Genomic DNA, 15,587 nt, shown 5'->3' with positions numbered 1-15,587 from the left:
TTGGGTACGTGCTGCCAGCAGGTCCTGCACAAACCACAGCTACTCTCCTCTCAGGAGGACTGCATCAGACACTAAAAAACCCCTCAAACCTGAACTTTCCTGATACCTTGCAATGAAGAGCTTTTTAGCACAAGTGTCTGCCCCTGATGCAGGCACTGCCTACCCACCATACATTGCACTGCCCCTCCTTCCCAATACAGGGATGTCCAAGGGTGGGCTGATCTCCTGGGCTCCATGGGCAGTGCCAAGCAGGGGGTCTCCCCTGCGGTGTGCAGGGCTCTGCCCCAGGGTATCTTCAATCTGGTTTTGGTATTTTTCTATCTGAATTCTGACTCGCTAGCCTAAGAACTTGCCTTATTTGCTTTTTGTACCTCTCTGAGTGAGGGTGCAGGGTCCAACTTTGTTCCAAGTGATGGTGAAAACATCTCCTGAGAAATTCTTGCAGCCTACTGATTTTGATGTGGTCTGAAAACATTTGCAGGGTCTTCTTAGACGCTTGGGTAACATCTCTGAGAGAGGGGTCACCTTGGGACGACTCTCCTTCCAGCCAGGGCGAGCTCATGTGCTTGCGTGCTGCTGCTGCTACGGGCATCTGGCAGGCTGCTGAGCAGCTAGGAGCTGCGGAGACACAGCCCATTGGTGCTCCCTGGATTTAGCCAGCTGTTCTTAAGCATTTAAAAAAAGCTTAGACATCTGTTTGGGCTTTTCAGATCAGAGGTACAGGGAGGTGCAGAGCCCTGCATGACTCACATCTCCCTTGACACTCACTGTTGCCCTGCTTGTTCAATGTATGGTATTTGGGGAGTTACTTTCACTGGGAGCACAAGTTTGCAACAGTGATGAATCGGGGACACTTCACCCTCAGCTCTCTACCGGGATGGTGTATAAACAGGTCTGAGCATGTCTTGGAGAAGTGTCATGTGACTTCACAGCCTGACGTGCCACCAGATTGTCATACAAACCTGGCAAAGCTGGGTGAACCCCATGAGCCCTGCGTGGCTGCCTGAAATGCTGCTCGCTGCCTAGCTCCAGCACCTGTGCTGCCAACCACTGCCACAAAGCCTCTGTGCTAGCAACACCACAGGATGAATTGGCACCATGGAAGTAAGAAGGGTACCTGGTCAGAAGTGATGCCTTGGCAGCCACCATGCATTTCAGTGAGCACCTTGGCAAAGATTTTCACAGGCAAAGATGATTCCATCGCTCCTTTTCACACCAGTTAACTTCTGGAGCTCAAATTTTGATGCCTCAGTGCTACCAGTTACTCTCTCACTCCGATGGACTGTCTGCATCAGCATGGTCTGTGTTATCTAGTGATCTCTGAGGTCACTCAAAGGACATTTATGCCATGGGGAGGAGTTTAGGCATTTCCAGAGTTCTGTAGTTGCCACAGCATCCTCTCCAGGTTCATAAACCGGGGCTTCTGTGGAAAAACCCTTTTCTCCCCAGATTAATTAAACCCACTCCCATTGTTCGGCTCAGCCAGTTCTGCAGGTCTCAAAATGTGTTGCTTAGACACAGGTTTCACAGCAGTACCGCTGCTTTCACTCACTGTACCGTCTTCATCAGTGAAGGTGACACTTTCCAGGTGACTCAGGCAAAAAGAAAGGCCATTGTGGGTGGATAATTCAGGTCCAGCTTTCAACTTTCAGAGCGAGCTGAGAGATGACAGCTCCTTTCAGTGAAAACTCATTAAGTCAGAGGGCTCGCACAGCGGCAGGGCTGGTTCTGCACAGCCAGGGATGCTGTGAGTGTTTCAGAGTGGGGAGGAAAGAACAGACACGTTATTCATTGTAGCAAAGCCAGATATCAGTGAAGTGACCCCCTTCGAGGTGCTCCAAGGTCTCCCCATCCCCTCACCAACCCTGTCATAAAGCTTTCTGAAATCTGATCAAAACCACGGAGGTAGAGCAGAGCCAGGCTGGAGGAGGAGCCCGTCAGCAGGTAGCTAGGGCTTTCAGATACAGCCCTGGAGTACACCTGACCCACCCCCCACCCACCCCCCCAGGTGTTCTTCAGGGACCTTGGATGGCTGGCAGAGACCCAGCCCTGTGCTTGCCCAGGGATCACATCAGCACCTCCACCCACCAGGAGAGAGGACCTGAGCCAGGTTCTCTGCTGACTTTCCTCCCTCAGCTCTCAAAGTCTGCCCTGGGTGGTGTTTGCCATCTCTGCCCCTCAGCAGAAACCCCTCTGCCAAGACCAGCAAGCGTAGCACCACCAAACCCTATGCTCCTCTGCCCTTCCCTCGAGGGGACCCCAGGATCTCCCGTGAGCCCTGCGAGGCAGGGTGGGGGGTGGGGGTGAGGGGATGGGATGTGCAGAGGATGCTGCTGCTCGGTGGTCCCACCAACGAACCCAGCCGCATCTATGAAAACGCACGCAAACATGCGCAATGCACGCAAATTTATGCACAGGCAGGGAACCGTCTCGGGCGGGGCGACCCGCCCCGCAGCGCCGGTGCCGCCCCCGCTATAAGGCAGCGGCGGCGGAGCCGTCCCGACCGTGCGGAGCTGCGGCAGCCCGGGGACAGGCAGGTGGAGCAGCGGCGGCATCATGGTGAGTGCCGGCCACGGGCTGCCCCCTCCCTCCGCTCCGGTCCCACCGGGCATCCTCAGGAGTGGGGGGGGGACGGACCCTGGCGGGGCCCTCCCCGAAGCAGGCTGCCACCCCCATAGTTTCCTCGGGGGGGCTCTCCTGGGTACCGAGAGGTGCGGGCAGCTGCCCACGGGAGTACCCTCCGTGCTTGCCCTGCCTCTGCCTGGCTGCAGCACCTTGTGCCCCGCGCTCTCCCGGCGCTCCGCAGCATCCCTCTCTCCCTCTTTGGAGCATCCCCTTGTACCCGTGAGAGCTTCTAGCGCCTGACATGTCCGAGGCGAGGATGTCACCAGTCTGTCATCTCTCCTCCCTCCGTGCCTTTTAATAGCCACACGGTTCCTGCTCCTCTCCCGTGGTAACACCCCTGCCTGGCAGGACTGCTCCCAGCCCGCCAGCCCCTCAGGCTGTACACCCCCGGCTCAGCCCCAGGAGCAAGCTATGGCTTCACCCACTGCCCCGCACCGTGGGTGCCAACCCACGGGTGGGCATGGCTGCGGGTGAGCCTCCGGGCTCCCGCGGTCCTGCTGTGAGCTCTGGCTCCTGAGCTCTCCGGCTTCTCCAGAGCATCCCAGCTGCGGGGGGCTCAGGCACCTTGCCTGCTGCCCGGCAGGGCTGTGGTCGCTACCCTTCCCGAACCAGACCTTGCCATGAGGAAGGCAGAGTCTGCTGGCTGGTGACCAGCACTGCCATGTCCCCAGTGCTGCTGGGCTCTGCCCAGCCTGCTGTCAGCACTGGGTCCCACAGAGCCAGTCCTGGCTGGATAAAGCACAGTGCTCGGCGTAACCCTCTGCCCCCAGATCTGCTCCTCCCTTGGCCAGGGAGGAGTCCTCATCTCTTCTTTCTTGTGGCTGCAGTTATGTCAGGGTTTGTTCTGCACTTCTGCTGGGGATCCCAAAGCTCACTCAGGACTTACTGTTGGCTACTCGTGTAATAAAACCTCTATGGACCTGCTAGGAGGGATGAGAGGGGGTGGCACTGCACTGCTCCTTGTGCCTCACCTTTGGGAATGGTGGGGAGACAGACATCTGGCTCTCACCATGGGTACCCAGGGCTTACTTTTCTGTCATCCCTCACTGTCACTGCTGCCTCTGAAAGGCACCCTAACGCAGAGAGCCAGAACTTGGTGTGACCTGTGCAACTCCCTCGGACAGCAGTGGCTGCTGTGCTCCCGAGCACAAGATGGCTGGTCCCAGCGGCTTCCTGCCAGCTGACTCACAGCGGGGCACCCATGGCTCTGGAAATCCGGTTTGGTTTGGATGCTCCTCTGACTCGGTTGTGCCTGATGACGCACCCAAGTCCTTGGCAACAGCAGGGCTGAGGCAGTGAATATTTTGGATCTTGCTGAAAGGGCTGCAGCCTCTGGGATGCCTTACCTGGAAGGAGGGAGGGAAGGAGGGAGGCTGCAGAGCCCACCTCAGCTGAGGGACCTGAGCCTGCCCCGGAAGCCCTGAGCTTCCCACCTCAGCCCCTCAGTTAAGGGACCCTCCACCCTTCAGTTAAAAAGTGCAGCTAACGCTTCCTCCTCCTCCAGAGCTAATTTAGGGAAGGCAAGCCTCAGAGCATGGCAACCGTTCACTGCTGCAAATCCCACCCCTTGCTGGGCACCCTTCATCAGTGCCGTCACCTCCTCAGCTCCCAGAGGCCGGGTGATGATCTGTCATGTCAGCCCCCAGCCCTGTTAACAGGGTAGCAATAGGTGTGGTGGCAGCTGCTGCATGGCTCCAGCCCTGAAACCAAGTGGATATTCAAAGGAGAAGATGCTCCCTGGGTGCTTCCCAGGGTGGTGGGTGGGGGCACTCCAGGGAATGCGCTAGCCTGGTGTCTCTGGCTCCAGCTGATGGATCTCCACCTCCCTGGGCCCCTGAGGTGGGCAGTGTGGTGATGGGAGGCAGAGCACCGTATTTGGCAGAGGGTGCCAACACCAGGCACCCAGGCTAGAGGGCAGTGTGTCTTGCACAAGCTGAGGAGCGCCTGGGCTGCCCTGCCCGGGCCGTGGAGCTCACCACCTGCAGCACTCGCATTTGTGGTCCTGGCTGGATCTAACCCTGTCCCCCCCACCTCCCCAGCGCGAGTGCATCTCTGTCCACGTCGGCCAGGCCGGCGTCCAGATGGGCAACACCTGCTGGGAGCTGTACTGCCTGGAGCACGGCATCCAGCCCGACGGCCAGATGCCCAGCGACAAAACCATCGGCGGAGGGGACGACTCCTTCACCACCTTCTTCTGCGAGACCGGGGCTGGCAAGCACGTTCCACGGGCCATCTTTGTGGACCTGGAGCCCACTGTGATCGGTGAGTTCACCTCAGTTTGGTGGTGATGGTAGTCACTGTCTCTGGGAAAGACCCACTGCAGGGTGGCTCCTGCCACCTGTCCTCAGAGCCAGTGAAAAAACCTGTCATTATGCTAACTTCTCCTAGATGAGATTCGGGGAGGAGTCTACCGCCAGCTCTTCCACCCTGAACAGATGATCACCGGAAAGGAGGATGCTGCCAACAACTATGCCCGAGGGCACTACACCATTGGCAAAGAGATCATTGACCAAGTGCTGGACAGGATCCGAAAGCTGGTAGGTGACTGCAGAGGGGCAGGTGTGTCCCCCTGGGCTGGGCTCCAGCATCCTCCTGGAGGTGGAAGCATGGGCCAAGCTCCGCTGTGCCCTGGGAGGGATCTGTGGTTACCCAAACAAAAGTTTGAAACCTCCCTGTACTGAAACCCGTGCTTAGAGGAACCTTACTTGGCTCTTCCCGCAGGCTGACCAGTGCACAGGCCTCCAGGGATTCCTTGTGTTTCGAAGTTTCGGTGGGGGAACCGGCTCTGGATTCACCTCCCTGTTGATGGAGCGGCTCTCCGTTGACTACGGCAAGAAGTCCAAGCTGGAGTTCTCCATCTACCCTGCACCACAGGTCTCCACTGCTGTGGTGGAGCCCTACAACTCCATCCTCACCACACACAGCACATTGGAGCATTCGGACTGTGCTTTCATGGTGGACAACGAGGCCATCTACGACATCTGCCGCAGGAACCTGGACATTGAGCGTCCGACCTACACCAACTTGAACAGACTCATCAGCCAGGTTGTCTCGTCCATCACAGCATCACTGCGGTTCGATGGGGCCCTGAATGTCGACCTGACTGAATTCCAGACCAACCTGGTGCCCTACCCTCGCATCCACTTCCCCCTGGCCACTTATGCTCCAGTGGTTTCGGCTGAGAGAGCTTATCATGAGCAGCTGTCCGTGGCTGAGATCACCAACTCCTGCTTTGAGCCGGCCAACCAGATGGTGAAGTGTGACCCCCGCCACGGCAAGTACATGGCCTGCTGCCTGCTGTACCGTGGGGACGTGGTGCCCAAGGATGTCAACGCTGCCATCGCCACCATCAAGACCAAGCGCAGCATCCAGTTTGTGGACTGGTGCCCCACGGGCTTCAAGGTGGGCATCAACTACCAGCCGCCCACTGTGGTGCCAGGGGGGGACCTGGCCAAGGTGCAGCGCGCCGTCTGCATGCTGAGCAACACCACGGCCATCGCCGAGGCCTGGGCTCGCCTGGACCACAAGTTTGACCTGATGTACGCCAAGCGAGCCTTTGTGCACTGGTACGTGGGCGAGGGCATGGAGGAAGGGGAGTTCTCCGAGGCACGGGAAGACATGGCCGCCCTGGAGAAGGATTACGAGGAGGTGGGCCTGGACTCCTACGAGGATGAAGAGGAGGGCGAGGAGTAGAGGAAGCCCCGACCCAAAATGACCGTGCTCCTTCCCTGTGTTACCTGCAGAAACCCTTTGCAATAAACCATTTCAGAGCCTCCATGTCTCCCAGTAAGCACCCTGCTGTATGGGTTTCTTGCCAGGTCAGGTGTGTGGTGAGTGCTTCAGCTCTGCTGCTGGTGCTGCTATGCTTCCTCCCAGTGCTCTGCTCCAGCTCCAGCTCCCTCCCTGTCCAGGTAAGAGCCCTGTACCAGGGGGCTCTGGCCATGGCACACATCCTGCCCTGGGGAAGTGCCCAAGCACACCCTTCAAAGTGATCCAGAGGAGTCCTGCTGATGCGATGGGAAAAGCACCTAGCTCGGGCATGGGGGTCTTCTGTCTGGCAGCATCTCTACTCACTCCCTGCCTGGCCCAGCCAGTGCTCTGCCATCTCCCTGGGGCACATGACCCCACAGTGCCTGCCCCAGCCCATCTTTGCCTTGGCCCTGCACTGAGCTTTGTTGCTGCCCTGCTCAGCAGTCAGGAGTCCTAACATCAGCTACTGGCTCCAGCTGCAAATGGGAGATTTCTGTTACCCATTATCCAGCACGCCGGGTCCAGAGATTAATTCTCCCCGCTTACCACTAATGCTCCGGCTGTATTGACCCACAGGGGCTGTCCTTCCCTGCCCTCCTCCTCCCGGCATGCACCCGTGTCAGCTGGAGGGGAAAGTGTGAGCCAGCACCAGGCTGCACCGGCTCCTGGACTGTGGCCAGGCACCCGTCCCACTGCGCAGGGCTCCTGGTGCTGCTCCCCATGCCTGTGACCAGAGCCCTGGGCTCACACCGAGCAGTGTCTGCTGTGGCAGGACTCGCTGCCCTGCATCCTGAGCACTGCTCTGGTCCCACTGCAGACATACCTTCACCCTATATCTTCAGGGAGACCTGATTTTGCTGCCAGAAGCACGTGGGAGTTGGAATTATGCCCTGTCCCTTTTTTCCTTGAAGGTTATCCCGTGTCTCTGATCTGTACCCCACTGCAGAGGGACACAGCAGTTCCTCCTGGCATACTCCTGAGCCGCAGAGCCCTGTCCCCATGAGCAGGGATAGCTGTGTGAGCTTTGTGCTGGCAGCAAGGACAGAGCCCTCCCTCTCCCTGCTGCACGCAGTGTGCAAGACTGGGGCACTGTGCTCCGCTTCCCCCAGCAGCCCACAGCCAGGCCAGTGGTCTGTGTGTCCCCAGCCATGGGATGAGCCCTAGCCCTGGCAGGTACTGTGCTGGTGGGGCTCAAATGGAGGGGCTTCCCTGCACATAGTCACAATGTGTTAGCAGCAATTGGGTTGCTGTGGCTCCCTTTATTTTTGCAGCTGGGCCAGCCCAGATTTGTTGTGTTGATCTAAGGTCCCACAGAAGCGTGTGGCATCGTCTGCCTGATCCCACAGGAAGGGAAGGCCAGGGGTTCCCAAAGCACTTAGATGGCAAAGGGAGGTCTGGGGGCACTCTGGGCTTCAGACCCTGACACGTATCTCTGATGTGTTTCTCTTGCCTTAGAAGCCCAGGAGGCCTCAGGGTGTCCCTAAATCCCAGAGGACCTGAGGTGCAGGGTAGCAGCTGGCAGAGCCGGGTAGGGGCTGCTGTACCAGCCCTGGACCCCCATCCCGGTGGCTGAGCATCGCCGTACACCCTGAGGGCTGGAGCACAGACCTTCCGCTCCCAGCCCAGCGGGATGCCCTCAGCTTCCCTCACGGCAGAGGAGGGAGAGCAGCCCCGGCCCCCTGCACCTTGGGGTCCCTCCGTAGCCGAGAAGCGGCCCCGGCAAGCTCCCGCTGCTCCCGGAGGGGGTACTCCCGCCCTGCAATGCAAAATATACCCAAATGAAGGGGGGCGTGGCGGCAGCAAGCCCCTCCCACCTATAAGAAGGCGCTGCGGAGGGGATTGCAGCAGCCGCAGCCCCGCGCTGAGCCCCGTCGCACCGAGCCGCCGGCAGAGCCCGGACCCCCAGCCGCAGCATGGTGAGTGCGGGCCGGGCGGCGGGGCACCGGGCACGGCGGCGGGGCACCGGGCACGGCGGCGGGGAGAGCGCCCGGCGGCCCCCCCCTCAGCCCCAGCAGCACGGAGCACGACCGAGCCGCCGTGACGTGCCCTCCCCTTCCCCGCCGTGACCTTGGGCAGCCCCACCGGCCCCTGTCCGGGGTCAGACGTGCCCACCACTCCCCCCTCTGTCACCCCCGCCGCTTCTGCCCGGTTTCCCTCCGCCACCGCCGGTCCCGGGGCGCCGGCGTCCCCTCGCCGCCGCAGCAGCGCGGGAAGGGGGGGGGCAGGGGATGGAGGGGGGTGACCCTGCGCTGGGGAACGGTGGCCGTGGGACGAACGGGGACAGCTGCCGGGGGTGGAGCGCCAGCCGGGCACCGGGGGCCGGAGTTGGGCGCTGAGTTCGGGCTACCCCCCCCGGCAGCGAACGCCCCGTCGGGGCTGGCGGCAGGGAACGGGCATGGGGGGTCCCGTCCCTGCCGTGCCGTCCCGTGCCGTCCCGCGGGGGTCTGGCAGCGGCAGAGGGGGCCGGGGCCGCTGTCCGAGCCGGGCAATCGCCGCTGCCACGGTCTGGGGCCGGGGCTATATATAGCGGGTGAGACGGGCAGGGTCCTTGCCAGGAGTCGCAGCACAGCACCCTGACAGCCGCAGCGCTTCTCATGCTCTGTTGGGGACCCTGCCCCGGGCAGCCCTTCTTTCCGGCGGGCTGAGGCTGTCCCGGCTCTCCTGAAGGAGACATGAATCCTTGACCCCCCACCCCATGCCCTGCCACAGCGATGCTGGAGCAGGGCACGGTGTCTGTCACAGCTCTGAGCATGGCACAGTCAGGGAACACGGGAGCAAGGAGCCCCCCAGGACCCCCAGGCTGAGTTGTGGTGTTCTGCCTGGCATCCCCTCTGATGCCAGTGGTAGGGAAGTGGGGAGTAGTGGATGCTAGGGATAGGAAAGGAGGGATGCCAGGACTAGGGGAGCAAGGATGCTGGGGCTGGCAGTGCCGGCCTGCACCTGCAGCATGGGAGCTCAGGAAGCACATCTCCAGCTCGAAGACCGCTCCCCAGCACTTCTGCCCGCACGGGGTTGGGACTATGAAGCCTGGGATGTCTCTGTGCTGCCTCGGAGACTGCTGGGCCACCCACTCCCCCGGCTGCCCCTCACTGCCCTGCATCTCAAAGGCCCTTCCTGTGGGAGGCACAGTGCTTACCCGGCTCTGAAGCGGCAGGAGGAGGGGGGGTTTCCCCGTGCTGGCTGCACCTCATGGGTTAAGCATGTGTCTGCTCAGCTCAGCACCTTGCCGGGCATGGGAAGGGACAGAGACTGCTGGAGAGCCGGGAGGGCGGCAGGGCAGCGCTCTGTGCCTGTGCTGCTGGAGGACAGCCCCGGGCAGAGTCCGTGGGGCTGGTGGCTCCCAGAGAGGCTGGCCAGGAGGGATGCCGGTGCTGGCCTCTGATGTGGCGTGGTGCCCGTGTGTGGCCGAGGGCAATGACAGCCATGTGGGGCCCCTCAGGGGGACTCAGGAGGTCAGCAAAAGGAAAATGTACTCCCTGGGGCTGCTGGCCAGAACGTGTCCCGTGCGGATGGCCGTGGGGCACTGGCTCCAGGCAGAGTCCTCCCTTGGGCTGGACAGAGCTGTGCCAGGGTCTGACGCTTCCTCCCCCTCCCCAGCGCGAGTGCATCTCTGTCCACGTCGGCCAGGCCGGCGTCCAGATGGGCAACACCTGCTGGGAGCTGTACTGCCTGGAGCACGGCATCCAGCCCGACGGCCAGATGCCCAGCGACAAAACCATCGGCGGAGGGGACGACTCCTTCACCACCTTCTTCTGCGAGACCGGGGCTGGCAAGCACGTTCCACGGGCCATCTTTGTGGACCTGGAGCCCACTGTGATCGGTGAGTGTTGGAGTGTGCACGGCCCCCCCCCAGGGTGCACCACTGGAGTGAGCGGCTGGTTCCTGTGGTCTGCTGGGAGGATCGTGCACCGGGTTCAACCTGAGGGCCCTCCTTTCCCGGGAGAAACCACAAACTTGAGCAGGAGCTTTTGTTCCTGTGGCTTTGCAGAGGCATCCGTGCTGGCTGTCTCTGCTAGTCTCCACATGTGCGCAGAGAGAAACCAGCCCAACCGGCACAGCAGCTGTACCCCTGCACAGGCAGCTCCCCATGGGTGGGTGAAGCTGAGATCTTGCACAGGGAGGTGGTGGCCACCTCCTCCTACCAGAGAAACCTGATGCTGATAGTGGCCCTGCTGACGTGTGGGTCCCTGGCCATCCCTCTAGCAGGAGGAGTTGGCAGGAGGTTGAGGCATAGATGCTGGCACCTGCTCGGCTGCTTGTGGGAGGGCTTGGATCTGCAGCCCATGCCAGGCTCAACCCTCCCCTGCTCTCTCCTAGATGAGGTTCGGGCTGGAATCTACCGACAGCTCTTCCACCCCGAGCAACTGATCACTGGCAAGGAGGATGCTGCCAACAACTATGCCCGAGGGCACTACACCATTGGCAAAGAGATCATCGACCAAGTGCTGGACAGGATCCGAAAGCTGGTAGGTGACTGCAGAGGGGCAGGTGTGTCCCCCTGGGCTGGGCTCCAGCATCCTGCAGGATGTAGGAGCATGGACTGAGCTCTGCTGTGTCTTGGGACAGGACCAGGTCCCAAAGGACTTCTGAGTAGTCAGATGCTCACAAAGAAACCCTTCTCAGCAATCCCCTGCATCTCTCCTAACAGGCTGACCAGTGCACAGGGCTCCAGGGATTCCTTGTCTTCCACAGCTTTGGAGGTGGCACCGGCTCTGGATTCACCTCCCTGTTGATGGAGCGGCTCTCCGTTGACTACGGCAAGAAGTCCAAGCTGGAGTTCTCCATCTACCCTGCACCACAGGTCTCCACTGCTGTGGTGGAGCCCTACAACTCCATCCTCACCACACACACAACCCTCGAGCATTCAGATTGCGCCTTTATGGTTGACAACGAGGCCATCTACGACATCTGCCGCAGGAACCTGGACATTGAGCGTCCGACCTACACCAACTTGAACAGACTCATCAGCCAGATTGTCTCGTCCATCACAGCGTCACTGCGGTTCGATGGGGCCCTGAATGTCGACCTGACTGAATTCCAGACCAACCTGGTGCCCTACCCTCGCATCCACTTCCCCCTGGCCACTTATGCCCCTGTCATCTCTGCAGAAAAGGCCTATCATGAGCAGCTGTCCGTGGCTGAGATCACCAACTCCTGCTTTGAGCCGGCCAACCAGATGGTGAAGTGTGACCCCCGCCACGGCAAGTACATGGCCTGCTGCCTGCTGTACCGCGGGGACGTGGTGCCCAAGGATGTCAACGCCGCCATCGCCACCATCAAGACCAAGCGCAGCATCCAGTTTGTGGACTGGTGCCCCACGGGCTTCAAGGTGGGCATCAACTACCAGCCACCCACTGTGGTGCCAGGGGGGGACCTGGCCAAGGTGCAGCGCGCCGTCTGCATGCTGAGCAACACCACGGCCATCGCCGAGGCCTGGGCTCGCCTGGACCACAAGTTTGACCTGATGTACGCCAAGCGAGCCTTTGTGCACTGGTACGTGGGCGAGGGCATGGAGGAAGGGGAGTTCTCCGAGGCACGGGAAGACATGGCCGCCCTGGAGAAGGATTACGAGGAGGTGGGCCTGGACTCCTACGAGGACGAAGAGGAGGGCGAGGAGTAGAGGAAGCCCCGATCCAAAATGACCGTGCTCCTTCCCTGTGTTACCTGCAGAAACCCTTTGCAATAAACCATTTCAGAGCCTCCATGTCTCCCAGTAAGCCCCCAGCTGTATGGGTTTCTTGCCAGGTCACGTGTGTGGTGAGTGCTTCAGCTCTGCTGCTGGTGCTGCTATGCTTCCTCCCAATGCTCTGCTCCAGCTCCAGCTCCCTCCCTGTCCAGGTAAGAGCCCCTGGATCCATTCCCTGGGGCCATGGCACACATCCCACCCTGCTCGCTGCTCCATCCAGGGTTTGGTACTGCTTCCTGCTGTGGTTTGTGGCCTCACGGTCTATGGCCCTGCGTTCCTTCCTGGAGCCCAGGGGAGCAGATTTAGCCTGCGCAGTATAAAATTCGCAGCTGCTGGGACCCCTCCCTGTGTGCAGCCTGAGGGTAGGTGGGCTTGTCTGGAAGGGGTGTGGTGGGAGCAGCCTGGTACCCCTGTCCCTCTGGCTACAGTGGGGGGAGGGGTTGGGGGTATGCCTGGCCCCGCGGTGCAGTGGCTGCACCCTGCAAGGGCATCCGGTGCGGCTTGAGTCTCTGCGGCTGCTTTTCTGCTGTGCTGTGGTGAGAGGATTAAAGGAGGGGAATGCTCCCTGGGAAACGGCCTGTCTGCATCTCTTCTTTTTTACCCTCCCTCTGTGGACAGCCCAGCTGCTGTGTGTGTCCTGGTGAGCCCCTCCAGCTAAAGGCGGTTGTGCTGTCCCCAGGCTCTGCTCACCCCCACCGCAGCGGGGCTGCTGCCCCTGCCTCACAAGCTCTGGCAGCTCCCCAACCCCAGCACCCGCCTCCCTCTCCTTTGGCAGCCAGAAGTTCTGCCTGTACCCCTGCCGCCGCCTGCCTGCCTGTGCTGTGTCGAGCCCCTTCCCGCGGTTCCCAGCCCCGGAGGCTCTGGACGGCAGCTCCAGCTGCAGAGTTGCATTAACTCCCCTCAGGAGCGCTGGGGCCAGGGATTAACTTTCCCTGCTTAGTGCTAATGCTCCAGCCCTGCCGCCCCTCGGGTCTGTCCTCTGCTGCCCTTCCCCTCTGGCAATGCCTAGCTGCTTGACCAGGACAGTGCGCCCTGCTCTCCTCGTGCCCCTGGCAGGACCCCCTCCCTGTACAGGAACACATCCACACCACTGCAAGAACATCTTTTACTCCAAACACAAGGCAACGTTGGCGCCGACAGCAGCACTGGAGAGGGTACCAGGACCCCTGCCCCCCCCCCAGTCTCGCTCCAGCACCTCATCGGGACCCGGCCTGCAGCCCTGCCCCTGGCAGGAGTCACTCTCCTGTGGTACAAAGCTGAGGGACCACATCTGCCATCACCTGGGGGGGTCCCACAGCATTTTCCTCTGCAAACCCCAGGGAGGCAGCGGCCGACCAGGGCCCCGTGTTTAGCAGCAGGTCACACGTACACAGTCCTGGGGCACAGAACAAGTCCCAGGCGGCAGCATCCAGGGCACAGACCACTCCAAATCCAACACACCTCTGGCACAGAGCAGCAGCTCTCCCCTGAGCACAGTGATCCCCTCTGCAGCAGCTTTGCAGTGCAGCAGGGATGAGGGCAGCTGGCTTGGCCTTGGAGCACGTCACTGCCATGGGGTGGGACAGGCTCAGATCTGCGTGGTATCCTGGCCTGCAGGGGCTGGCTGCAGCCCTTCCAGCTGATGGAGGACATCATCTATGCTGGGTCGCTGCTGGGGGTCCACTGTCATCATGGAGGAGAGCAGGCGCTGCAAGGCAGCTGAGTACCTGGAGAGAAGATGGCAAGGGAAGGATCTGCGTGGTGCACAGCACAGGGGGCTGTCCAGGAGCAGGGTCACCCTCCCCAGCCTCTCACCTGGTCGTGGGGGGCATGGTGATGGGGTTCTGCACCGCCAAAGCCACGCTGTCACCCTTCTGGAAGATGGCGTCATAGGGACCCTCCCCAAACATCATGCAGTACAGCACACAGCCTAGGGACTGGAGCACAGCAGGGTCAGGGCAGCCCCGCGGTGGTGGGACGGGGGGCAAGGGGTCCACATCCTTACCCAGATATCTGTGCGCTCGTCTATGATGCACTGGCTCGGCACCGTGAAGAGCTCGGGGGCACGGTAGGAGATGGTGCAGCGCTGGGCAGCCCAGTCCTGTGGAGAGGAGGGCAAGGGTGGGGATGAAGGGCACAGGGCAGGAATGGACTGGTGGGGTGATGTCTCAGGGCACCCACCTGCACGGCCATGGCCTCCCGAGAGCTGTTGACTTCGATGTGAGCTTGGTTCATGGAGCCCAGGTCCATCAGCACGGGCTGGTCATCCTCATCCAGCAGCACGTTGGTAGGCTTGAGGTCCCTGCAGGGATGGATATCACCGAGCGCTCACTGGGCCTCCTGCCAGCCCCCCCAGCCGGGGCTCCCAGCCCCCACCTGTGCGCGTAGCCCTTGCTGTGGATGGCTTGCAGCCCGCGGCAGATGCCATGGAGGATGAGGAGGATACGCTGCTCTGGCATGAAGGTCCCTTTCTCTCGTAGTGTTTCCACCTCGCTCCAGAGGGTCCCCCCCTGGCAAACACAAGCAGCCGGTTGCCACCGCTGCTCCCTGTGGCAAGGGAGTGGGGGTGTCTGGGGGAGCCCCCCTCACCTTCACATAGGGCAGGAGGAGCCAGGCTTCATGCTTGGCACCCTTCTCCACCATGCAGTGGGCCACCAGGCGCAGGATGTTGGGGTGGTCGAAGAGGCCGTGCATCTCCACCTCGTGCAGGGCCGCCTCTCTGTCCTCCTTGTCATGGCACAAGATGCGCTTCAGGGCGTAGAAGCGCCCGTCTCTCAGCCCCTCCACCAGGTCCACGTAGCTGAAGCCCCTGCGAGGAGCCGAGCTTGGTGTGGGCTGGGTGCCCCACTACTGGAGGCCCTGTGCCCAGCCTCAACTGTGAGCACCCAGGGGAGGGGGGCAGGGGGTTCCTGCACCCCTCTCCAGGGAACCCCCCAAGCATGCATGTTCCCCCCCACCTTGGGGCACCTGCCACATGCCCAAAGCGTTTCCCCTTCTGCATGAACAACCCCATCAGAACAATCACTCCCACTCCCGTAGGTCTTAGCACCCACTCCTGGGCACGACCAATACATCACCCAGCGTGAGAATCCTCCTCCCTATGCCCAAGCACCCCCACCCGACCTGACTCTCTCCCCCCGTGCCCAAACACCCTCTGTCCTCAAGCCTCTCCCCACCACGCCCGAGCATACCCCCCACATCCAAGCACCCCCCCCCCCACGCCTCAGCATCCCCCATGTCCGAGCATCCCCCCCACGCCCAAGCAGCCCCCACGCCCGAGCATCCTCCCCGTGCCCGAGAACCCCTTCCGCCCAAGCATCTCCCCCGCCGCCCGAGACACCCCCCCGCCTCCCCGTGCCCCAGCCCGCCCGCGGACCCCTCTGCCAGGCGATGGAGCAGGAGGTAGCGCACTCCCCCCAGGCTGACAGTGCCCCGGGAACAGACGCACAGCGCCTGCCCCATCTCCCGCCCGCGTCATTGCCCGCCGCCGCGCGTCACCTATTGCGTCACCTGCCACGTCACCCGTGGGGCGGGGCGTTGCGGCTTT

The 15,587-nt window shown here is 61.5% G+C and overlaps 3 protein-coding genes across 3 annotated transcripts; 2 read left to right on the top strand and 1 right to left on the bottom strand.

The window, feature by feature from the left end:
• The first annotated feature begins 2,518 nt into the window (after positions 1–2,518).
• LOC311192053 (tubulin alpha-4A chain-like) lies at positions 2,519–6,400 on the top strand. Its single transcript, XM_084264463.1, has 4 exons — positions 2,519–2,559; positions 4,665–4,887; positions 5,014–5,162; positions 5,347–6,400. The coding sequence occupies exons 1-4, from the start codon at positions 2,557–2,559 to the stop codon at positions 6,316–6,318; spliced, it is 1,347 nt and encodes a 448-aa protein (XP_084120589.1). The 5' UTR covers positions 2,519–2,556; the 3' UTR covers positions 6,319–6,400.
• A 1,803-nt stretch (positions 6,401–8,203) lies between these two features.
• LOC311192378 (tubulin alpha-5 chain) lies at positions 8,204–12,075 on the top strand. The gene is made up of 4 exons (XM_084264839.1): positions 8,204–8,291; positions 9,973–10,195; positions 10,693–10,841; positions 11,024–12,075. Exons 1-4 carry the CDS (start codon positions 8,289–8,291, stop codon positions 11,993–11,995), a joined length of 1,347 nt encoding a protein of 448 aa, XP_084120965.1. The 5' UTR covers positions 8,204–8,288; the 3' UTR covers positions 11,996–12,075.
• Positions 12,076–13,057: 982 nt separating this feature from the next.
• STK16 (serine/threonine kinase 16) lies at positions 13,058–14,965 on the bottom strand. Its single transcript, XM_084264329.1, has 6 exons — positions 14,630–14,965; positions 14,417–14,550; positions 14,222–14,342; positions 14,046–14,141; positions 13,856–13,977; positions 13,058–13,767 (listed from the first exon to the last, which is right to left on the bottom strand). Exons 1-6 carry the CDS (start codon positions 14,732–14,734, stop codon positions 13,629–13,631), a joined length of 717 nt encoding a protein of 238 aa, XP_084120455.1. The 5' UTR covers positions 14,735–14,965; the 3' UTR covers positions 13,058–13,628.
• Positions 14,966–15,587: the final 622 nt, after the last annotated feature.

The sequence above is a fragment of the Gallinula chloropus genome (genome assembly GCF_964237585.1).
Source record: "Gallinula chloropus genome assembly, chromosome: 5".
Classification (NCBI taxonomy): Eukaryota; Metazoa; Chordata; class Aves; order Gruiformes; family Rallidae; genus Gallinula; species Gallinula chloropus.
This window is presented reverse-complemented; position numbering and strand designations above follow the sequence as displayed.

Bases quoted from the DNA above. Each gene is read 5' to 3' on its own strand.
- LOC311192378 (XM_084264839.1), top strand. The intron at 10,196-10,692 runs GTGAGTGTTGGA...GCTCTCTCCTAG, and splicing joins CCTGGAGCCCACTGTGATCG to ATGAGGTTCGGGCTGGAATC. The intron at 10,842-11,023 runs GTAGGTGACTGC...CTCTCCTAACAG, and splicing joins TGGACAGGATCCGAAAGCTG to GCTGACCAGTGCACAGGGCT.
- STK16 (XM_084264329.1), bottom strand. From the start codon at position 14,734: ATGCACGGCCTCTTCGACCACCCCAACATCCTGCGCCTGGTGGCCCAC. The intron at 14,551-14,629 runs GTGAGGGGGGCT...TGTGTTTGCCAG, and splicing joins TCCTCCTGCCCTATGTGAAG to GGGGGGACCCTCTGGAGCGA. The intron at 14,343-14,416 runs GTGGGGGCTGGG...CCATCCCTGCAG, and splicing joins AGCAAGGGCTACGCGCACAG to GGACCTCAAGCCTACCAACG.
- LOC311192053 (XM_084264463.1), top strand. The intron at 4,888-5,013 runs GTGAGTTCACCT...AACTTCTCCTAG, and splicing joins CCTGGAGCCCACTGTGATCG to ATGAGATTCGGGGAGGAGTC. The intron at 5,163-5,346 runs GTAGGTGACTGC...CTCTTCCCGCAG, and splicing joins TGGACAGGATCCGAAAGCTG to GCTGACCAGTGCACAGGCCT.